The 25507-nt window shown below is 28.6% G+C and overlaps 1 protein-coding gene across 1 annotated transcript in view; it reads right to left on the reverse strand.

Annotated features, from left to right (window-relative positions):
• Positions 1 to 24586: 24586 nt before the first annotated feature.
• Positions 24587 to 25507, reverse strand: part of LOC129917996 (uncharacterized) — a 54107-nt gene continuing 53186 nt past the window's right edge. Inside the window, exon 3 of the mRNA XM_055998277.1 lies at positions 24587 to 24756. Within this exon, the coding sequence (XP_055854252.1) occupies positions 24587 to 24756 (170 nt within the window). The remainder of the gene's footprint in view (positions 24757 to 25507) is intronic.

Consider the following 25507-nt stretch of genomic DNA (forward strand, 5'->3'; position numbering starts at 1 on the left):
ACGGACTGCTTTTGAGCCTTCTGTACGCTTTAAGATGACGATGAGTTTACTTTTTTTTTTTTTTTTTGGTGTTGTTCTTGTTTTTGGTTTTTTGTTTTTGACTTAGGTACAAGCAATCAACACGCGTGCCGCTATGTAAAGTCTTTGACGTTAGGCACTAGGTTAATTGGAAAGAGTTTGCAAAAAGCTTGGTTTTCCTCATTTTTGTTTTTCTTATTTTTTTTTTCGTTTTTGTTGTTGTTGTTGTTTTGCATTATCAAACAAGGTCTTGAGGAGATAATCCACTTGTGATACGAGTTTTAATTGTAAGCAATTACTTTGACTTTAGAACGCAAAGAAGAGGTTTTCTCAGCGAAGAGAGAATTTTATGAAGAAAATTCAAGGAAATGATAAAAGCGTGCTGCTGCATGGAAATTTAATGATGTTATTATGTCTTGGCTATACACAAAAAAAAAATGTAGTCGCTTAAAAGCTGTGAACTTAATTTTAAAGAAAAATAAATTTAACAAACACCTTTGGTTTTATGCCTCAGGAATATTATTTTTTTGAAAGCGTTCAAACTAAAAGAGAACCAACTTACTCATTTATAAGTAATAAGAGCTGTAGGATTTTATAAGGCTAGAGTTTTTTATATATATATTTTTTTTTTTTGACTTGATAACGTCTTATAAATCGATGAACCATGGCAGCCACCACGAAAATGTGACGCCATTTTCTAACGTTCCACTTGAAATTTTTAGCATTGCGGCAAAAATTTCAATTCAAAATTAAAAATAAACTGTTAGAGATACAAAAATCTTCAATAGCTTAATTGAAAGATAATAACCTAAAGTTAAATACATTTTAAGGATTTTAAAAAATTCCATCTTTTAATAGGGTAAATGGGGGTAAAACAAAATTTCAAAAAATTGGCTATTTTTTAAACGCGACAATAACACTGGTTAACAAGGGTTCTGTTGCCGGAACAAAAATATACTTTTCTGAAGGTTTTTGGTGTGCTGAACTCGAATCCGAAGTCAAAAAAATTCTAGCAGCTCCCGTTTTTGAGATATTAGCGTTAGAAAATGCAAAAAAAACGTTTTTTGAGTTTTTCGGACCTTATTCTATTGTATAAGGAAAATTGTTTGAGCATATTTAGTAACGGTTTCTATAAGAACTATTTCAAATCTTTCGATACCTGTTTAAATCTTTTCAATATCTAATGTATTGCCCGAGATATCTTAAACTGAAGTCAGTGGGTGTGGCTTCATATATCATAAAGAAGATAATGACGTTATAAAATTTATAAAAATACCAAACAACTGAGGATATCTCGGGAAGTAAAAAAGATATCGGAGAGATTTAACCAGATTTAAAAAGGTGGTAAATAGTTCTTATAAAAACCATTACTAAATATGCTCAAACAATTTTCCTTATATAAAAGAATAAGGTCCGAAGTGCTGCATTTTCTAACGGTAATATCTCAAAAACGGGAGCTGCTAGAATTTTTTTGACTTCGGATTCAAGTTCAGCACACCGAAAACCTTTAGAAAAGAATATTTTTGTTCCGACAACAAAAAAAAAGTTTGATTTTGTTGACCAGTGTAATCAATAGATAAATTTATTGCAAGGCTGACAATGGTATTGAAAAAATTCTAAAAAAATTTCAAAATCAAGCTAGTAATGGTTTTCTAAAATTAAAACATGAGGTAGACCTTTGACAAAGTAGTAATAGGTAGGGGAATTTTTTTTTTTGACAATTTGAAATATGAATTTTTGAAAAACACCTACTTATTTTGGGTTTTTTTTGGGTGAATTTTTATTTTTTTTAAATTTTTTGTAGCATGACTGTGTTTATACATGTGCAAAACATTGGTATTTCAAAATGGTTTTTGACCGAATAACGGGAAAAACAAGTTTTTTTTTGTCCCGAATTTTTTTGACCTTTTTTAACCGTTTTTTATTTTTATCTTTTCTTTTTTTTCAACAGATAAAGATAATAGACAGGACTATATCTGTGCAAAATTTCAATCAATTTTGTAGTCACGATTTTGAGATAACGGTAAAATAAAGTCTTATTATTCAACAGGTTCTATCTTTTGATCTAAAGCAAATACAAATTTGATTTAACTTTATTGAGCATCCTGATGTTACCTTTCATTTGGTATATCAAACATAACTGTACATGAAATAAGATTGAAACGTCATATGAAAGGTGAAATTATAAGCTTTTACATGATATACAATTTTTTATAGGTTGTCTAAAAAAAATTGATTCAATAGCGTGAGAACATAAAATTATATGTTTTTTTTTTTTTTGCTTTTTTTGATGAAAATTGATCGAGTTCAAAAAAATCTAGCTCTTTTTGTAGATTCTTAATAGACATGATCGATATATATATTTTGAGCTGAAGCAATAAGCTTTCAGGTGGTATAAAATTTATTATAGGTTGTTATATATCAAAAAAATGAATTTTTGGGTGATGCAAATGATTTTTTCACTTTTTTCATAAGAAATGATTGTTTTTAATATATTATTTTAATACTTTTTGCGCATTGTAAAAAATTAAAAATGGTTTAATTATTTAGAAGAAATATCTAGCTTTTTAATGGTATAGTTTTTTTTTTGTAAGCTTTTAAAATAAAAAAATTAATATAAAGAGAAAAGAAAAAAGGTAATTTTTTTAGCTTTTTCTTGTAAATTATGATTGTTTGAAATAAATAAACGCTTCAATTGACTCATTTTAAAAGCACACAACCTATTTTCTTACGATGTTATCACGTAAAATCATCGTCCGTAAGCCGGCTTTACAGACAACCTGTTTTTTTTTTAAATAATATCAAAACACCAAGGACCCACTCTGTAAAAAGTTTTATAAGACGAAAAAAAGGACATACCCCGGCTTTAACTAAAACAGCTTTCCTTAAAAGTTGTAAGCCACTAGATTTTGGTTCTTTTTCAGTTGTCATTTATAACAAATGTATTTATTTAAAAATATCGAATATTTTCAAAAAATCAAGAGATTCTAGCTGCACGATTGCAATTTAAATTATACTCCGATAAGAATAAGCACTCAGTAATAATGCCATTAGAGACTACCCACATGAAATTTAACTCCTATCACAATATTGCTTTTCTCTTAAGAAAACTCCCATAAAAAAAGGAGAAAAACATGAAAAAAACAACAACAAAAAAATCGAATTCCCAACTCTTTCAACCATTCCGATTCAATGATGATGTTCTATCCATTTACCATCAATTTTATTCGTTTAACGGTTCATTAATTTCAAACAAATTTGGCAACACAACATGATATTCTTGAAACAACCATCTTCTTCGTCGTCATCTAAGTCGTCTTCGTCGATGTTGTTGTTTTCTTCATCGTCGTCGTCATCATCATCATCATCGTCATCGTTGGCGTATTAGGTTATATAGAGACAAGACGCACAAAACTTTTGAAACCACTTCAATCGTTTTAGCCTCAATCCTTGTGTATAGTCAGTTAGTCTATCGTTTTTTTGAAAATGGGGTAAACTCTCCTTTTTTGTATCCTAAAGGTTTTTCATTTCCAAAAAAAACAAGAGAAACCGTATACGTTTGTGAAAAAGTTTTCAATATTTTTCTTCCAATTTTCTCGTAACACACAAAAGAACTTTCGCTGTTACGCCTCGTCGAGCTAATAGCTACAACATTCAAATAATCGGAAAAATCATCAGTTCATTTAACATTGTGTCCTTCAGTCACTTTGGCACTTCTTGTGTTTAGTTGTTGTTGGAATAGAGTAATATTGTAAAAGGTAGAAGGAGGCATATAGACAAGCCAAAAGAATAATAATAAAATTTAAGAACAAAAAAAGGTTTTTTCTAAGCAAAATTTTTGTATCTTTGAGGTTAATGTAATTTTAAGTGGCATTCGAGAGGTTTGTATTGGAAAAGTTCCCAAACAAAAATTCTATAGGTATCCCCAAAAAATCCCCCAAAAGTCGTTATGATTATTGGTTTTTATTATATTTCGGTTTTGGGTGATTGACCATAAAGATAGACAGAGTTATAGTACAAATGAAATAAAAATTTCCAATCGTCATAATAAAAGTTGAAGTTTGTTTTTTTTTCACTTTGATATTCAAAGTGTTTAACTTTTTAGCTTTTATCAATTGTTTTGGGCGGTTGACCTGAGGAATCAATAATTAGCTGATTTGAATCAGCAAATATCATTAAGTTAATTATTTTTTTTTGTTTTGACTGTAACTTTTGCTTCACAATAACCTTCTATTATGGTTTTATTTGTCAGACCTTCAGAAATGCAGGTTCTGTTGACTTATAAAGAACAAATTGAAAAATTGAATTCACTGAAAACAAAGTTGATTTTTAGTTGTACCTATGACTTATCGACTTTCCTAGTAGCAATGAGGAAATTTTTTTGAAAGCTTTTTTTTTCGTCAGAAATACGCCTGTAATTTTATTTTTAAATCCAGACTTGGGTCTGCAGATATCTGCCTCCGAATATAATAAAATTAATATTTGGATGCTAATAACTGCGCAACCAGATCATTAAGAAAATTTTGGTTTTTAGCGGGGTTGTACAAAATCATTTTATTTTTAATGCATTTGCTCTCCATTACAAATTTTTTAAAAACATTCACCTATTGCAAATAACAAAACATTTGCATTGAATATTTTATTGCAACAAAAAAATATTTGCATTAACCCTCTGTCGGCACACGGTTGCGAATTTGGCAAGACAAAAATAAAAAAATAAGGATTTTTCAAAAAAGTGATCACAAAAAAGTCCCTTTATAACGGTGAAAATTTATTTTTTGGAATAATTGTAAATACAATATTCAAATTCCTCGGAAAATTCTACACCAATTTCATGTATGATTCTCTATAAAATATTGAGACTGAAAAAAGTTCTAGCGACGTGAAAAAGTACAAACCAAATTCGGACCCGTGTGCCTATCACGTCACAAAAAAAAGTGTGCAGAGGGTTAAAAATAAAATTTTATTGCAACTGAAAATTATTTGCATACCTTCAAAAAAAATTTATTGCAATTAAAAATATTTTGCATTAAAAGAAAAATTTGTTGCAAACGAAAAAAAATTGCATTGAAAATAAAATTTTTATTTTAACTAAAAATATTTTGCATTGAAAAAAAAAAAAAATGAAATGAAAAATGTTTGCATAAAATATTTTTTTTTTTAACTCGTGGAAAAAAAAATATTTTATCCAAACATTTTGGATTTAATTTTTTTTTCAATGGGGAATATTTTTTGTTTGCATTTTTTTCCATGCAAAATATTTTTATTTGAAGGTAATAAAAATTTTATTTTCAATGCAATTTTTTTTTCATTTGCAATAATATGTATATTTTTTTTATTCAAAATATTTTTAGTTGCATTAAAAATTTTTTTTTATGCAAATATTTTTCAGTTGCAATAAAATTTTTTATTCAATGCAAATTTTTTTATTTGCAAGAAATATTTTTTTTTTAAATTTCAAATTGATATTTTCACAACCCTAGTTTTCAGTTATGTATGGAGCTTTATTAGACCTTTTGATGTCTCAATCGATGATTTTTTTCAAAATGCATTTTTTTCGGCTTGAATTTTTTTCGGCTTGAATTTTTCTCTAATTTAAAATTTTGGTTCTTAAGTCATTTCTAAACAAAAATATATTTTTCATTCCAATTTTTTTAAACAGCCAAAGTGCAAGTTCAATACCATAATAGTCTTCAGTCTGAAAGCCAATATCTTTCAAAATAAAACGCATTTCGATTCTCTTTTAAGAAACAAAAAAAGAGTGTGTGTACACATGTACACGCGACTGAAGTTATACTTCTCATTATGTATGTATTATGTAAATGAATTTCATTTAATATTTTTAATTTCTATTATTAATTAAAGCAATATCTCAAAATTTTGCTTTGTTTACGAGATAAATTGAAAAAACCAAAAAGGGGGCTTTTACACCCCTATTTTCAATTTCCACCCTCTCATTTAATAGCACTCCGCGGTTTTATCTTCTTTTATAACCCATTGAACGATTCCTGCAATAAAAAAAGTAAACGTCTTAGTTCCTTATTGACCCGTTTTTTTCTACATAGTCAATAGGCTTCTAGCTTAAGATGTTTGGTTCTAGTTATTATTGGAATTATTTTAACACATGGATATTTTTATAAATAAAACAGATAATTTTTCGTGATCTTTTCTCTTGGTTTTTTTAATAGTAAAAATATTTCAATTTTTTATAGAAAAATATTTCTTTTTTATCATAAAAAAAATTCCGAGATATAGGCGTTGGAAGTTGGGGGCGCGAAAAAACTTCTGGGAGCTGAACGCTTTGACCTAAAGACATGGGAGTGGTGCCATATGAAAGCTTATATTCTCAGCTACTCGATAGTGGTATAATCCGGTTTTTCGATTTTTTTCAAAATTCCGAGAAAATCCCGTTCGAATGTTGGGGTACATTTTTTTTTCGAAAAATTCCCGAATCTTTGAACGCTCCTGGAAGCTAAACCGCTTGAGAGCAATTTTTAGGAGTGATGCCAAATGATAGCTTGTGTCATGGGCCTACGCTTTGCACATTGTCAGATTTTTAAAAAATCGCCTTCCATGTTAAATCGCCACATCATGCCTATTTTTTCGGAATCGTGCCTATTTTTACTTGCGATATAGGTACTATAGGGCAAGTTTAGGATTCGTAAAAAAAATCGAACTCGAGATAACAATTTTACATGACATTACGATGATGGAGAATGCCAAAAAAGTGGGTCCGGCAATTCTGTCTGTCTGTCTGTCTGTCTGTCTGTCTGTCTGTCTGTCTGTCTGTCTGTCTGTCTGTCTGTCTGTCTGTCCGTCTGTCTCTATCTGGAGCTGCAGCCTAAACGAGTAAAGTGATTTTCTTCAAACTTGGTAGTTAGCAGTTTTTGGTGATTCCCTAGAGGGGAAATTGAAATTTTTTTTTTATGACCAAAACTAACGGTACCTGCCATATAACGGAAATAGAAAAGTTAATTTTTTTCAAAAACGGCTCTAACGATTTTGATTAAAATTTTTGTGTGTAATACTACACATAAGGGCCAACTTTTTAAATAAAAAAAATATTTTTTGTACCGGTATTAACGGTACCTGTCATAGAACAGTTTTTTTCGTTTCTGAATATCTCGTACAAAATTAACCCGATTTAAATGAAAATTTTTATACAAAAGTGTGTAAGTAAAGATAGTATTAAAATTTTAGAAAATTTTCAAAAAACGCATTTTTGGATTTTTAAAAAATACTTCAAAATTTTTTTTTTTAAAATCAATTTTTTGAAAACGGATCAATGAAAAATTTTGAAATCTAGTTTTTATGTGTAAATTAATTATTTCTTCAAAATGACATACCTACCAACTTTTTTTTTGAAAAATGTTAAAAAATTTTTATACATAAAAAATTATTTTTTTAAAAAACGGCTCCTACAATTTTCGAAAATTTTTTTCTAAAAATAACTTTTTATACAAGAAATAAAATGGCATATTTGTTTTTTTTTTAAGATAATTTAAAACGGAGTTTAATTAATTATAAAAACAGATTTAATTTTTTTTATACTACTTATGATATCAAATATCAAATTTTAAATTTCTTGAATAAAAAACTTTAACATTATAGTTACTTTAAGCATAAGAGCAAGTACGTGCGACCCCAGTCGTGCAATTTATTTTTAATGCAAATATTTTTCTGTTGCAAACATTTTTATTCAATGCAATTTTTTTTATTTGCAAGAAATATTTTTTTTTTTAATTTCAAATTGATATTTTACAACCCTAGTTTTCAGTTATGTATGGAGCTATATTAGACCTTTTGATTTCTCAATCGATGATTTTTTTCAAAATGCATTTTTTTCGGCTTGAATTTTTCTCTAATTTAAAATTTTGGTTCTTAAGTCATTTCTAAACAAAAATATATTTTTCATTCCAATTTTTTTAAACAGCCAAAGTGCAAGTCCAATACCATAAAAGTCTTCAATATGAAAGTCTATATCTTTCAAAATAAAACGCATTTCGATTCTCTTTTAATAAAAAAAAAATCTAAGATTATTCTGTTATGGTTTGTTAGACAAAATTCTCAGAAATACCACCACGATTTACAATTAACTCGAAAATGCCTCAAACTTTGTATTTGGATTGTAAAAATGTTTTGGACATTTTAGATATTTATATTCAATCCTGATGGATATGAAATTGAATTTCTTGAAAAAAAAAAGAGAAAATGACACGAAACATGATATTTTTTGTTTGTTCTTTTGATTTACCAATATTGTTTGTGATGTCTTTGTTTTTTTTTTGGGGGGACTTGTCACGGTTTTATAATTTCGATTCGATTGAAAAAAATCCCTAGACAATTACATCTATGAGAAATCATTTTGCTCTATATCGTTACAAAATTCTTTTGAAACGAACGAGGAGGGGGGTTAAAAAAAACTTTTGCCTTCTATATAAGTTATCGCTCCATAAGCACACTCTGTGTTAAATCTCCAAAAACCATGAAGAAACAAGAGGAGGTTTGCTTCACATTCTATTTCCATTCCCATGATCCATTGGCATGGTTGAAGAACTTTCAAGACTTGCCTGATGAATGTGTATAGAAAAGGAGGAAGAAGAAATAAAGGCATTTTTATTATGTCATGAAAGAAAGGGCAGAGGCATGGTACCTCTATACGCTCTACCTACACACACAACAACAAAGTATGAGGACCTAGTATTTCGCCCTGGTTGTTCTTGAGAAAAACTTATGCACTCCTAAGTGTTGTAAGTTGAGTTCAAGAATTTATATGTGTGTTTATAACTCTATTCCTCCCCTCCCCTCCCCTTCTTACACACAAACAAACGTGAAAAGTAAATTATTACATACATAGTTGCAAAGTTTATGGGACGTTGATTTTGCACTAGCATATCAAAGAATAAGACACAAGAGTGAGAGAGAGAGAAGTAGCAGCAGCATCAGAACAGGAATATGAATGGTTCGAGAAAATGATAAGTGGCTTTGAAGTTTCCTCTTGGGACCGACAAAAGTGGTCACAAGAGGAACCAGAAGGATTTTTTTTAAGATTTCTTAAGGATTAAGGTAGCTACTATAGTGAGCTTCGCTCTTCTATCTCTCTTTTTCTATGTAGCTGGTTAGGTTTAGAAAATTATTTTGCGTGCAAGGAAGGTAAGGTACCTATATAGTTTCGAAAGGAGAATGGATTTGGTGTTTTTTTTTTGTTTTTGTTGTTTTTTGTCTTAGAAAAAAGTTGCAAAAAAGAATGTTGATGTATCTTGTTTGATGTATTCGAGCCTTCTGGGAAGTGCCATTAAATAGGAATTTATAATAATAGTCAACGTCATGAGGTTATATCATGAAGAAGTTTCATAAGAATGATGAAAAGGTGTATTTTATACCCACATCTCAAAAGTAGGTAGGTATAGAGAGAGAGAGAGAGAGATATGGAGAGGTCCTTGTGTTGTTTTATTTAGGTCAAATGATGTTATAGAGTTTTTATTCATGTTCTTCCGTGTGTTAAAAAGTTCAGTATTGGAAATAGGTTCGAGTATAGTAGGAAATTTATGGGGTGTTTTTTATGAGAGTATTTTATAGTCATCGGAGAATTCAGGTGTGAAAGGAATTTTTTTTTTGTTTTTTTTTTTTGAAAAAGCAATTAAATTACGTTATTTGAAAAATTTAATAAAAATAACTCTTGGGTCATGATATGATATGTATAAGAAGCCTTCTGTGACTATTAGGTACTATCAAATATAGATTTGATGTTCGAAACTCGTTTACACTAAAAAAGCCCGTTATTGAAAGGTCAAAGGGCAGAAAAGCTAACACAGGGGAGAAAAACAAGGGAACCAAATATAATTCTTCCAGGAGGGGAAATTTTAAATTTTGAAATTGACCGTCATTGCCATATGACCAAGATTGTTATTTCCAAAAACGGCTCTAAAGATGTTGAGTTAAAAAAAAGGTGTTGTATAATTTTTGAAAGAGAAAAAAATATTTTTTGAACCATTATTAACCCTTTGTCGGCACACGGGTGCGAATTTGGCAGGACAAAAATAAAAAAAAACTTTCAAAAAAATTGGTCACAAAAAAGTCTCTTTAAAAGGGTGAAAATATTTTTTTTTTTGGAATTGTGAATACAATATTCGAATTCTTCGAAATATTCTACATCAATTTCATATAGGTACTTGATTCTCTATAAAATATTGTGACCGAAAAAAGTTCTAGCGACATGAAAAAGTATAAACCAAATTCGCACCCGTGTGCCTATCACGTCACAAATAAGAGGTGTGCCGAGTGGGTCAAAAAAATCGAAAATTTTTTTTTGATTTGGTACTCCGAAAAATCGATTGCTCGACCCCTCTAGAATATACACACCAAATATGAGCTCTTTATATTAATGGGAAGGTCCTCCGCTTTGCAATTTTCCATTTTTACATCAAGCTTCTACTAAAAAAAAATAATTTTTGTATTAATTGACTTTTTAGCAAATTTCTTTTCATATTCTTGTAGGAAATTGAACGCTCTACAAAAAAGGCCTTATACACTTTTTTCGTTTATCTAACCGTTGAATAGATATTTGAGGTCCAAAAATCGAGAAAATCTTTAAAAATTCGTTTTTTGTTCTTAATTTTGTAACAAATTGAAAAATTATAATGATCAAACGCGCAAGACATATTCTTGTTGAAAATTGATTGCTCCACAAAAAAGGTCTTATTAACTTTTTTCATTAATCTAACCATTCTAAAGATATTTGAGGTCAAAGTTAAAAAAAAATTTAAAAACATTTTATATTTTTAAAAAATTTCTAATTCACTGAAACTTCATTATTTTCAAATTAGCAAGATATATTCTTGTAGTGGCTTAAACGTTCTACAAAAAATTCCTTGGAAAGAAATTGATTGCTTTAACCGTTTAAAAGATATTCGTATCCAAATTGCAATGCATACGGGTCATAAGAAAACTATTGAAATCAGTGAGCATTGGTTTGGATACGAATATCTTCTAAACGGTTAAAGCAATCAATTTCATTCCAAAAATTTTTTGTAGAACGTTTAAGCCCCTACAAGAATATTCAAAAAAAAGAATTTCGATTTTTTTGACCCACCCTAGTGTGCCTACAGAGGGTTAACGGTACCTGAAATTATCAAATTTTTTTTTATAAAGAAAACGAATTACTAGTCTTAATATTCAAATTAATATAAATTTTCGAAACAATAATTTTTGGATTTTGAAAACAAATTCAAAATTTCTTTTTGAAACATCATTTTTTTTGAAAACGGAAAAAACAAGTTTTTGAAACCTTGTTTTTTTTTTTTATTGTTTTTGAGGTCACAATCACTTTAAAACATGTTTTTGTTTTTTATTTAAAAACAAATTGTAAGCTTAGTTTTTAATTTCTTGTTATATAACAATACATTTTTTTATGATTATGTTAATGCTATTTGATCAATTTACAATATAACCAAGGGGAACTTTAAAAAAAAATAGACCTTTTCTAATGAATACCTTTCTTCATTGAGCTTCCTTCATGAAAAGGTTTTATCTTGTGTTTTTGTTGTACCTATGCTGCTTCAACTTTTCAAATTCAAAAAATTGATGAAGCGTTACTTTTGTAGCTTTCCTTCTTTGAAAATTCCATTCAAGTAGATGATTCAAGTCTAAAGTTCATCATAATCACATAAAAGACACTTTAATTTCTCTTCACGTTTTCTCATAAAAATAACACACACACACACACTTACCTGACAGCCACGACATCAAAACTTTGCATTTCATCTTACAACGACGACGACGACGACCTCAACAACATCCTGAATTCATGTTTAACTTCTTGGGTTCTTACCAGCGAACGAGGTATAAAATGCCTTACAGCATATTCTCTCTCTCTTTGTCTCTCTCTATTTTTTACTCTGTGGCACATATTATCCCAAAGGCAATGACAAAGTTACGCCAGCAATGTGTCATTGTTGACACACTTTTGACACGCATAATATTAAACTATTACCCACAGGCGGGTGTGTTTTATCTGTGCGACTATGACTCCAAAGACCCTCTACAACTTGTGTATGTGTGTACTTGGAATTATTACAACGCAATATTCAGATCTACCTTCTTGGGTCCTTACATAATAATGTTGCGGTACTTACTTTCTACTACAATTCCCACTTCAATAACAAAATATGAGGAAAACATGTTTAGGTAAATTTCTGATGGCAAACTTGAAGATTCTTACCTTGGCGCATTAACATTCAACCTTCCCAAAATATAAGACACATCCTCCCACAATAATCCTAAAGTCATGTTCATTTTCATGGCAAAATCTGTCCGACATCAAATTTAGATCCTGGAGACCGTATAAATATAGGTCCGCACTAATAGAAAAATCTAAAGACCTTTCAACCCTAATCCATTTTCAAAATCCTCAAAAATTTAGACATCACGTTTTCAAAGCACAGCTCAAACACGTCTTTTTCGATTCAAATTGTCACAAAATCAGATTTAGCCGCCTTAAACAGCAGTACTCGACTCGACTGCTGTGACAGTATGCTGCTGCAGCCAGCCCCAAAAGTGTAGTCGAATTGTATCTCACTTAGTTTATTCCTTGCCCTCATTGCAAAAAAAAACTATAAAGTGCTTAAAAAAGGACAAAACTTTTGCATTTTGTATTAAAAAGGACGAAAAACGAAAAAAAAAAATAAAATAAAAAGTATTTTCCTCTGAACGTAAGTTTTTCCCGAGAAGAATTTTAAAAAGTATGTTCGCCTTTTTTGTGACGAAAATAAGAAACAGCCACTCAGCTCAGTTCGAAGAATGAGAGAAAGAACTTTTCATTGTATCTTAAGAAAGCACAGTATTGCAATGTTATAGGCAAAGACTTTGTCTTATATATTTTTTTTCGTTTTAAGAAAAAAAAAAAAGACTTTGCTTCTTTCTGTGTATCTTTTCCGCTGCTACAAAAAAAAAGGACGAAAAAAAAAAGAAAATATAAGGAAGCTTCAAACAACTAAACAACTTCAAGTTGTATTTTTGTAAGAAAATGACTGAATTTGAATTTCCTATCTCTCTAAGAAGTTTTTTTTCTAAAAACAAAAATAAGAAAAACAAAAAACACAAAAATTGGAAAAAAGGTCAAAAGAAAATAAAAATAAAAAAAAAAAAAAAATACAAACATTTTATTGAACGATAGAAGTTCAGTTCCTCATGCATGAATGAAGCCAAAGGAAACACTTTTTTGTAAATTCCCAGTTTTCCGCACACTGCCAGCGCGAGTGATGAAGAAAAAAAAAATTAGAATTTTCATTGAGGATGTGAGAATGAAAGAAATTTTCTTTTTTTGGTTTTTTTTTTGAAGCTCAAGGAATTTTTTTTTCCTTGCTTCTTTTGGAATATTATGTAGTTGAATGAAGCAAAGGATAAGCCCGTGATGTACATACGTTTCTCTCTTCAGTATTTTTTTTTTGGAAGAAGAAACTAACCAGGTATTCACGGATTCGAAATTTGAATATCACTGGGAAAAAATCTCTTGTCTGTCCAATTGTACCAAGCTAATAAAAATGCACTTTACCAACGAAGAACAGGTGCTAACGAGAGATTTGATTTAAGGAAGATGAACAGAACAAAAAAAAAAAAAAAAAAAGGACCAGAGAGGAGATTTCAAAAGGATGAACAAGAAGTCAGGAAGGTTATTTGTATAGGTATTCTTCAGCTGTGCTGTATAAGAGTTTAGATTTGGGTTTGAAGCTATTGGAGTAGAAGTACAAGGATGTTTTAAGAACAACCAAAACCAATTGGAGGATAAAACATACTAAGTCAACATTGAAAGGATATTTTCTTTTTTTAGTTAACTTGGAAAATGACAGGAATGGTGAGTGTGGAGAGAAAGTTTCTGGCAGGCATATAAAAGCTGCACTTAGGGTAATTTTGTTAGTTCCTTTTTTTTTAAATTTGCATTTTTTGATAAAGGAGATTTATGAGAATTTACTGCAGGTAGACTTTCTATGGATTTTTCCTAAATGAGATTTCATCAGAAAATTGACAATTCGATTTGTAAGAAAATAAAAGTTGAAAAGAACGAAAATAATTTTGATTTAGAATTGAAAGCTAGACACAAAGTTGGCTTGGTTTAAAAATTACACATTTTGATCATCTTAAAATTAATTTTGAATTTTTTTTTTTATATTATTGCAATGTAAATGTTCTTATAAAAAAATTGTTTCAGTAAAAAAAGAAGCTTGAAAGCTAGATAATAAACATAATTTGGTTCTTGAATAATCAATTTTGTAGAATATTAGAATTTTTTTCAAATGGAGGTCATTTATTTTGTTTTTTCTATAACGACGGTTTTTTTTTCTTTAAATATAGTTCATCAATCCATTTTCAAAAAATTGATTAATAAAAAAAAATATTTTGTAATATTTTTAAAAAATCCAAAAGTATGATTTTTGAAAATTTTGTTAAATATGTGTGTTACTATTATTTGAACACCTTTTTATAATCTATTTTTTTTGTTAAAATCGGTTAAGTCGCTTAGGAGAGATATATACATAAATAAGAAAAAACGGTTCTTTGTCAGCCAGCGTTAATAATGTTCCAAAAATATTTTTTTCTATTTAAAATTTGTGTCTTATTTAAAGCATTACAAAAAATTAGAACATAAAAAGTGTAAATTCTTTAATGATTTTTTTTTCTTAGTTTTCTTTTATTCATATTAAAAAATTAATTGCACGACTGGGGTCGCACGCACTTGCTCTTATGATAAAAGTTACTCTAATGTTAAAGTTTTTCATTGCACAAAATAAGGGAAAATTTAAAATTTGATATTTTCACGGAATTTCGTTAGTGGTGCAAAAAAAAAATAAAATCTGTTTTTATAAATAATTAAATGCCGTTTTAAATGATCTTTTACAAAAAACTAAGTATGCCATTTTATTTCTAGTATAAAAAGAAATTTTTAGAAAAAAATGTTCGAAAATCGTTAGAGCCGTTTTTTAAAGAAATAATTTTTTATACCTATATAAAAATTTTCTAACATTTTTCAAAAAAAAAGTTGATATGCAATTTTGAATAAATAATTAATTTACACATAAAAACAAAATTTCAAAATTTTTCACCAACTCGTTTCCAAAAAATTGATTTTTCAAAAAAAAATTTTGAAATATTTTTTAAAAATCCAAAAATGTGTTTTTTGAAAAATTTTAAATTTTTTTAAAATAATGATTATTTAAACGTTTCTGTATTAAAAATTTGGTCGAAATCTGTTTTGTCGTTTATGAGAAATTCATAAATCCAAAAAACCTTTCTATGGCAGGTACCGTTAATAACGGTACAAAAAATATTTTTTTATTATCAAAGGAGGCTCTTATCTGTAACAGTAAGCAGAAAAATTTTAATCAAAATCGTTAGAGCCGTTTTTGAAATAAATCAACTTTTCTGTTTTTGTTATATGACAGGTACCGTTAGTTTTGGTCCTAAAAAAAAAACTTCAATCTCTCCTTTAGGGAATCACCCAAAACTGTTAACTACCAAGTTTGAAGAAAATCGCTTCAGTTAGTTTAGAAACCTGAGTTATTTCAATATTTTTAAAAATATAACATGAAAAAATTGATATTAACTAAAAATTATTTTTGCATTTAATCTTCAATTTTTCTTGGCCATAACAAGATTCAGGATTAGGCGTGAACCAAAAAAAAAATCGTCAAAAAAGTACGTATACACCCGAGTGTACCAGCGATTCGCAAAATTCAATTTCTCCTAAAAAATTTTTTGTTCAGATTCGTTGTTTCAAGTAATTGCTTCAATAAAATATGAATATTTTTTAACTCTCTCAGAAAACATAATTATGAAGTCGTTTTACTGATTTTTGACAGGACCTTTAAAGAACTAGGCTTTAGTTTCATGTGCCCATGAATTTTGATAAAATTTAAGCAAAATAAAAAAAAAAAAAAATAAACACTTAAATGTCAATTTCCAGTTCATGTGCAAAGTGCATTTAGTGTGAAATCACACTGGCGAGGGGGAAGTACTAATTTCGTCATTTATATCCTTGGCACCATGGCACACATATACCTAGTTTAAAATACGGGCTCTATATACTCTCTACTGGTGTACACACACACTCACACTATTTGTGGTTGTGTGTGCTGGAAATTAATTGCCTCGTTTACCTCTTTTGTACATCAATTAGAACAGTTTTTGGTTAATAACCGGTGGTTAAGTTCAAAGTGTTTGCTAAGAGGCCTGTGAAAATTACTCAAGCGATTATTTTCACTGCTGAACACACAAAAATTTCGTGTGTTTTGTGTATATTCAAACTTTAAATTAAAAATTTTTGATTTATTTTATTTTGATTGACAAATTTTAAAAATCCCAATAACTACAATGAACAAGAATCAATCTGAATTAAAAAACCCTGCAGTGTATTTGCGAGGCTCTTGAAACAATATAAAAATGTGAAGGATCCTTGCTTTTTGAGATGTTTAGAGCAGAAAAATGTTTGCCATACATATGAAAAGCCTGGATGTGCATTTTTCTGTTTTGTTTGTTATCCATGCTGTAGGCAAACTAATCGAATCCTTTTAAGTATACTCAATCAAATCAGAATTTACTATATATATATGAGTCTGAGGTCAGCAATCAGGCAGGGGATAGAATAACGTAAATAATCGATTTCGAGGATATATACCCAAATGCATGACTGTACTGTAAAAGCACTATGTCCAATTCAAACAAACAAATATGTCCTTTCAACTATATAGGATCTCCATTTATATATACAGTTATCGATAGAGAAAAGCATAAACACTTGGTGTGCGGTTGCATTTGGACAAACACACAATACCACATTATCCTTACCGCACCAACCGTTTTTCTTTTATGTGTGGTATTATTGTGAAAATTGGAAATTTAGAAGAGGACTAATGACTTTGTTAATGCACAGGACAAGAGTTTATTTTTAAAATGGTCATTGAGTTTTTGAGGTCATATATCTAATAAAAAAAAAAAAAAAAAAAATGTCTACATGAACAGAATGTTGCAAAATAATTATATTTAGCAAAATATTTGATTAAGTTCTTCTAAATTTACAATGTTTTTAAGGACATAAGTAGAAAACTTATTGACGACGCACATAGGAGTATTTGCAGTAAAAACCTGGTCAAAGTCGATTTTCTGAAAATCAAAATTGACACCAAAAAGTTCGCCAAAATGGGTGCAAAATAAACATGTGTCAATATGCTGCACTCATTTTTTTGTTTTTCGATCATGTCTTGTTAAAAATTGAGTTCAAAGTTAACTGTTACATCCACCTCATTTTTATTTGAATGCGAAGTATTTTGGTAAGTGTTTTTCTATATGCGATATCGAAGTGTTGTGATAGAAATCTAAAAAAATTTAAATAGAGAATTCTTCTTCAGTTATTTATTAACGATATTATTAAAGTTTTGAAAATGTTAGATGGTTTTTTTCTATTTTAATTCGGGCTTAGAACTAGTATCTAAAAACTTGATATTTTTGGTAAGTTATTATTTGAACTTTAATGATTTTGTTTTAGTATACCCCGTTATTCTGCGATGAATTGAAACTTATGAGTTAGTTTATATATTCTTTAACACAATGCAACAAAAATTGGGTGCTCTTAGGTGCTCTTTAGAGAATCGAGGGTCAATTAGTTTTTCACTTTCTGATAGAAAATACTCCTTACTTTATGCAACGTTTTTTATTTTTGTGTATTTTATTTTGGGTGATCTAAATTAAGGTTGTGGAAGAGAGAAAAGAAACTGAGAATTGCGTATAAGGGATGAGGAAGAAAATTTGAGAAAAATAATGTCGACAGGCGGAGTACAGGCCATTTAATAAATTTTTTTAGTTTTTGGTAAAAAAATAAAAATAACAAAAACTAGGTTTATATTGTATTTTCTTGTAGGAATACTCATTTTAAACAGAAATAATAACAAAAACCACAACAAATAATTATGGCTACTTTTTTGATGACAATACTCCTATGTCGTCGCGACGTTTCAAAAGAACTCAAATATATATTTTCCTTTTTTTGTTTTTGTCGAGTTACCAAGAAAGACCATTTTTTTTCATTTTACTTTAAACTTTTCTAACACTTTTGTACTGAATTCAAACAAGCATTTCTAAAATTTATGTTTTCAACTTTCAGGTTAACAACATTGCAACGTTTGTATCGCATTTAACATTTTTTTAAAAACATTATAAAACAAAAAAATGTCAAACTCTAAAGAAGTCATCAAACAGTACATCGACCATAAAAAAAAACGAAACAACAGAAAAAAAGAAAATAGAAATAAAAAACACTTAAAACAAAAAACTGTAAAAAAAAGGAAGCTTTATTGGAAAATAGATTCATTCCCCAAAGATGCCCAACTTAAGAGTCCTTTTCCCCGGCTCATTGGTTGGCTATAAAAATTGGTCATTTTATTTGTGTGATGAACTGGTCTTCGTCGGTCGTGTATATTGTGTATATAGTCTCTCTGATGCTCTTGTTACCCCCTGCTTAGTTTTTTTTTTTATAGCTTTTAAATGTGAATTGTTCAACGTTTCTTGAATTTATTTTATTTTCCTCAAGGCAATGTTGACTTTTGGTCGTTTTGGGAGTAAGGTATTTCTTTTTTTTTTTTTATAAATAATGAGGTCGATGAAATTTAAAATGTTGCCACGAACTGGAATTGAATGAAATTTCACAAGTGAGAAAGAATTAAAGTGGAGGTAGTAAAAAAAAAAACGTTAAATTCGATAAGTAGGTATCAAATCATTTTAAAGGGTTAAAGTTCAACTGTCAAGGGAGTACTTAAACGAGAATTTGATGTTTGTACAGGACCAATAATTTTATGCTTGAGAATGTACAAACAGAATTTAGTGATTTTCAAGGTTTCAATGCCCCTTTGGCATCTGTCATCGAAAGTCTTTGATATATGGATTTCTGTTGATCCAAAATATGCTGAGAAAGTAAATGACCAAAATTTAGTTTTTTTAATGTTTTTATTTTTTAAATTGGTTTTTGAAAAGAAATGAATTAAAAAAAAAAATGATTGTTTAAAAATAAAGTATTCAATACGGTTCTAAACCTGAACGCAATTTTTCCATTCTTTCCCTTATTTTCCATAATTTTTTTTTTACATTTTCAAACAAAAAACCATTTTGAAAGCTTTAATCCTCTAGCTAAAGAGATAATACAATATTTTTTTTTTTTAACAAGTTGTAAAATATTGAACAAAAAAAACCTTCAAAACTATGTAAATAAATGACACATGCTACCTACCACTGCGTGGTGTGGTTTTTATAACATATTATAGGTACATTTATATATTTTCCCACCAAGTCTTTTTGTACACTCATCACTTTGACTGGTGCAGATGAAGAGCTCGAATAGCGAAAAATGACAGAAACAGAAAAACCGAAAAAAAGGACCTAAAAATTCAACTGAACATTTTTAATTAAATTCAACACTGCGCATTTAATCAGTGATGTTCCAGTTATTTTTCTTTTAATAGTTCCTCGGTTGTTTTTTTTTTTTTTTTAGAAAACTCAAAAATTCAACGAGATAAATGAAAGTAATGGACGAGAGAGATGGAAATATATGGGCTAAGCCATCTGATAATAGTAATTAAGGGTATAATTCTACATTTTTGGGGTTTTTACATTTTTCCATTTATAGTTTTATAATATTTTTTTTTCTTTTTTTTGAAATTTTTTTATGATTTTTTTTTTTATTTTAATTTTTTCGCTGAATTTTCATGAGCAGCGTTAATGCTTATAATGAGAGCGAAGAGATCCTTGTGATGATAATGACGATGATTATGATGAAAGAACTACTACACTGGTGTGAGATTTAATTACGCGCCAGTGAGAATATTCAAGGAGGAAAGTGATTTTAGGTGATGTTAAGAGAGAGAGAGAATGATGCTGGAATGATGCATCTGGTGCATTTCCTTGTGCTTGAATTTTTGATGCTTGATGGTGGTGATTTGACGGCACAAGGGCGTTTGTTTGCTTGTTTTTTTCTGTTTTTTTTTTTTTTTGTTTATTCATGAAAATGAGATGAATGAAGTTTTTATGAAGAGAGAACTTTCAACAAAACGTTGAAAATGCTTTAACTTTATGACAAAAACCAACAACAACAATAAAGAGCAACCACCCTTATCCCTTTTTTCTAATTAGGGAAGTTTCAGATAACAAAAACGACAAAGGCAAAAAACAAAAAAAAAAAAACAATTAGGTAGAATACAAAGCTATTACTTCCTTTCGGGTCCAAATTCTAAATATCACTATGGCAATTAAATACCGTTTCAACCCCTGACCGCAAACAAAAGAGAACCAAAAAAAAAGTCTGAAAAAGGCATATAGAACTAGGGGAGAGTGGGGCTAAATGTAACAGGGGTAAGAATTAACAGCTAAAGAAAGCGATGTTCCTTTCAATATTAAGAAACGCGTAAAGGAGAAAAATGCTCAATTTTTGCATATCTACCGGCACATTTTCTTCAGATGAAGATTAGACGACAGGGTGAGAAGTTACACTAGTGGTGCCCAAAAAATGCATGTTTGTAACTTTTTTTTTTAATTTTATTTTTGGTTTACCTCTTTACCCGAAAAAGATAGAGTGCTAAGTGTTTTTTTTGTTATATGCAACTGTGTTTTGGCTCAAATTGCGTGTATATGTTATGTCTATATCAGTTTCGCTTTTTTTTAAATTGATTTTATGTGCCAAATTTCATGCTGGGGCTAGTTGTAACATTTTTCCGGGGCAAGTTGTACCATGTAAAAACCTACCTATACTGAAAAATTGTTTACCTAATATAATTAACAACCCTGAATATGAATGCTTGTAATTGAATTTGTATTTATTTTGAAATTGAAAACACATTTTTGAACCACCACTTGAATTCATAAAGCTTATAAAACAATTTATGAATTCGAATAACTTTTATTTAAGACTACTGTCAAATTTTCTCTGGAAATCTTGGATTTGCTCCACTTTTTACAAATTTGCACCAAAGTTTCATGACTGAGGTTTGTTTTTATTGTTATTAATTAAAAATAAATAAATATAAACAAATAAAGGTATTTTTCTCTTATTTTTAGTTCTTGGTACAACCTACCCCGGTATGTGTTACACTTTGCCCCGTATGTGGGGTAAGTTGAAACAACACGATTTTTTTTTTGGAAGCTTTATTTTTCAACATTACCGTTATGTTTTGCTAAATTTTTATGATGGATCTTGGAGCTAAAACATGGGTCTTTAAATTAAAAAAGGTCTGGTTGACCCACTTTCAAATTTGTAGGAGAACCATCGATTTTAGAAAAAAGTGTTACATTTGGCCCCACTCTCCCCTACTTTGGTATGACAAACACAAAAATTGAAAAGATGAAGTACCCAAAGCAAATATCTCCTCTCTAGTTCTCTTTTACTTTCATGTCGACACAAAGACCAACACAATGAGGACGAAGAGGATACCAAAACGTGATTCAGTTTGAATTTTGATAATGAAAAAGTTTTAGCCTTTTGCAAAACTTTTCACATTACCCACACGTAAGTCCTATATTGTCATTTTGGTGTGTGTAGCAATTTCTTTCCCTAGACATTAAATGCCGCCGGAAGCACACATTGGATTTATCTATATATATCTTTATGTGTAGTACCCCTCTAATTTTGATGAATGAAAAAAGATTCCACACAACAACAGCACGCCCAGGACAACACATCATGGTGATATATAAAATAGTTTTCACTTTATTTGCAAAAATTGTACAGGGTGGTTTTGTTGACTTAAGTGGTATCACCACAATAATGGTAATTAAAAATAAAGGGCCTAAATATAACATATTTTTTTTAGGGTATAGGTATTTAGGGTTTATTTGAAACATAATAAAGTACATTTACTTATGCAAATATTTTTTTTTTTTAATAATAAGGGTAATTTTTTTTTTATTTATTAGATTTTAATTGTATTTAAAAGAAAAACCAATAAAAACTTAACCTTAATTCGTTTAGTTCATTTTTAATAAAATTTGAAAAAAACTTTAAAAAGTGGCATTTTACCCACATCTGAAGGGAATACATTATAAATGTTTTAAAAGAAAACTATATTTATTATTGTTGCGTGTTCATTTTCGTTCTAAATTAGTGATGGGAACTATCAAATAAAAACTATCAAACTATCGATAGTTGTAAAATATTCATTGAATCGATAGTTTGAAACCATTCATTCATTACTATTTTCATTCGAACAGTTTTTTTATTCGATAGTTTTTTCATTTGAATGTTTTTTTTTTGTTCTATAGTTTTTTCTATAGTTTGTTTTAAACCATAGTTTTTTCATTCGAATTTTTTTAAACGATAGTTTTTTCATTTGAATATTTTTTTTGTTCGATAGTTTTTTCATTCGAATAATTTTCTTAAACGATAGTTTTTTCATTTGAATATTTTTTTTGTTCGATAGTTTTTAATTCGAATAGTTTTTTGATTTGAATGTTTTTTTTTTGTTCGATAGTTTTTTCATTCGAATAGTTTTTTTGTTCGATAGTTTTTTCATTCGAATAGTTTTCTTAAACGATATTTTTTTCATTTGAATAGTTTTTTCATTCAAATATTTTTTTTTATTTGATAGTTTATTCGATAGTTTTTATCCGATAGTTTTTATTCGAATGAATAAATGAATGAATGAATGAACTATTCGATAGTTCAAATCATTCAGTTAATAACTATCGATAATTCAAATCATTCGATAGTTCCCATCACTATTCTAAATGCAATTTTTGTAAAATTTTCAATAGTTCCTTATCTGAGCCACAATTTTGCTTCCCTTGTTTATAATTGATTTTTGCTTTTTACGAATTCTTTGACTTAAACATTTATTTACATATTTTTTATTTTGTGAACCATTTTCTCACAAAAAAAATTGACTCATAAATTCTTGAAAAACGGATTTTTTAACAAAAACAAAAATCAAACTTAAATTTAATCTACATATTTCTTAGGATTAAAATCTGTTGTCTTCAGAAAATTAGGTCCAAATGTTTGAAATATAAAAAATATTTTTTGGAGACTTACTAACGGTACCGTTTTCTTGATTTCTGAATCTACCAAAAATGACTTAATCTATTACAGTGAATTTTTTTACGAAAGCATCTTAGTAGCCATAATATTCAATTGCCTAAACATTTTTAAAACTTTCAGTGTTATTTTTTTTTAATATTTCATTTTTTTTTTGTTAAAAAAAAAAATTTTGAAAAAGGACAGATATTTTTTTTTTTTAAGTTTTGACTTTATGTGTCCAATAATTATTTCTTAAGAAGAGCACAGCAAATTTGTATTTGAGAAATTTTTGAAAATTTTTAAACTACCTACCTTTTTTTTAATGTGTCCTACAATTTTCAAAAAAAAAATTTGAATTTAAATCTTTTTTACATTTCTTAAAAAAATTAATGGTAAAATTAAATTCAATTTTTCGATGAATGCTATTAAAAACTTAAATATTCCTAAGACTTTTACCATTGGTGCAAGAACCTGCATTTTATTTATAATAAAACAAAACAAAAATTAACACTTTTCGTAATATTTTGATCTATTGAATGCTACTCCGAAATTAGTATTTTAATGTAAAAAAAAAGATGTTTATTTAGTTACAATGTGTGTTTAAAAAAATTATTTTAAAGAAAAGGTATTTTTGGAAAATTTTATAAATTAATAAAATTATTTATGGTTGCAAACGTAAGTGGAAACAATATGCGCATTCTATTAATTGACGTTTGGATGTCAGCTCTTTTGTTTAACTTTTTATTTTTCAGGAACACTTTTTATACAATTTTAAATATTGTACTTTTAATTAACTTGTCATTTCAACTTTAAAATAAAATAAATATAAATAACATTTTATAAACCCTCTCGAATTCAAGTGAAGAATCAAGTAAATCGCTAGTAAAAATATTTCAGACTTCAATCCGGTCCACCCTGTTCTAAAATTCTGTAACTGTACCTCTTTTATATGTATATGTTTTTTCAAACTCCAATCTTTATTTAAGCACAAATAAATCGCAATGTCAAAACGGGAAAATTGTTTTTCCATTTTGTTATGATTTTGTGTACACACAAACGACCGACACGACTGGCACCGAAAAGAACGAAGGACGATAGAATTGATTAACCGAATATAGTTTGGCAATTAGTGTATTTTCGTAATTTGATTCGTTTGTACGAAAATATAAAAATATAATTGGAAAATGTGAGTTATTGATGGTGATGGTAGATATTACTTATAAGAAGCTAACTGGGTCAAAATAATATTTATCAAATTAAGTCAAGAATTATAGAAAATGATTATATTTGATTTTGGATGAGTAAGAAAGTTTGTCGATTGTTTTCTCATTTTCTTATATAAATTTCAAGTGGATTTGAAAATTTTTGTGTGTGTAAATAAGATTTAAGATAACTCATTTTGAGACTATGAAATATTGCAAACGTTTCTAATAGAGTGCAAATATTGTTCAGATTTTTATTTTTTAATAGAAAACAGAAATAAAAAAAAATATTATTCAATGTAGGTCTCATGTTGTGCTTAAATTAATTAATTCTTGTATCAATTCCACCTGCCTTGCATGCATGTTGGGGACTGCTATATTCCCGTAATATTTTTTTCAAACGACAACTTCCGTGAACTTCCTTATTCTTTTTCTTTTCTAGACTATGGCCGCCACCACCACCGTCATCGTATACGTATACAACACCGTGTGCTGGAAAAAGTGCATAAATATAACAAGTATAGGGAACATCTCTGTAGTTGGCAGAAAACAAAATTAAGTTTTACACCTGTGTTCTGTTAGCAGGATGTCATACTGCTGCAACTAGCTTTTCCTTAAAATGTTTATAATGCAATCCATGTCATTGGATTAGGTATGGATATGTTTATTTTTTTTTTTATTATTTTTTTAATAATATAAAAAACATCTTAAATAAATACTTTTAACACATTTTGAAATAAAAATTTTTGAAAAAAAAAAAAAATAAAAGTTAAACAAATTGCATTATTTGGAGAATATTTTGGTTTTCTTACTTTCGGAGGCAAATAAATTGTAACCAAAGGTTCGAAATAAGGTTTGGTTTAAGAAATAATTTTTTTTTATGGATTTTCGAGAAAAAATCAAGGCATAAAAAAAATTCCTCTAAATTCATCGAATGAGATATCAAAGCAAAGGTCTCTTTAAGATCTATTCATGACTGAAAATCAAAAGTTTCTTGGAGGTCTGGTTGCTGAGTTATTAGCATCCAAAAATGTATTTTATTTTATTGGGAGGCAGATATCTTTTGACCAAAGTCACGAAACAAGTTTTGGTTCACAGATATGAGTTCACAGTGAAGAGGCCTATGTATTCCGGTAAAAAAAAATAAAAATTTCTTTTTTTTTCAGAATTTGAGGAAAATTGCATTTTAAAAAATTTCCTCCAAATCCATCGAGTGAGACATCAAAAGAAAGGTCTCTTTAAA

The sequence above is a fragment of the Episyrphus balteatus genome, chromosome 4 (genome assembly GCF_945859705.1).
Source record: "Episyrphus balteatus chromosome 4, idEpiBalt1.1, whole genome shotgun sequence".
In the NCBI taxonomy this organism is placed as follows: domain Eukaryota; kingdom Metazoa; phylum Arthropoda; class Insecta; order Diptera; family Syrphidae; genus Episyrphus; species Episyrphus balteatus.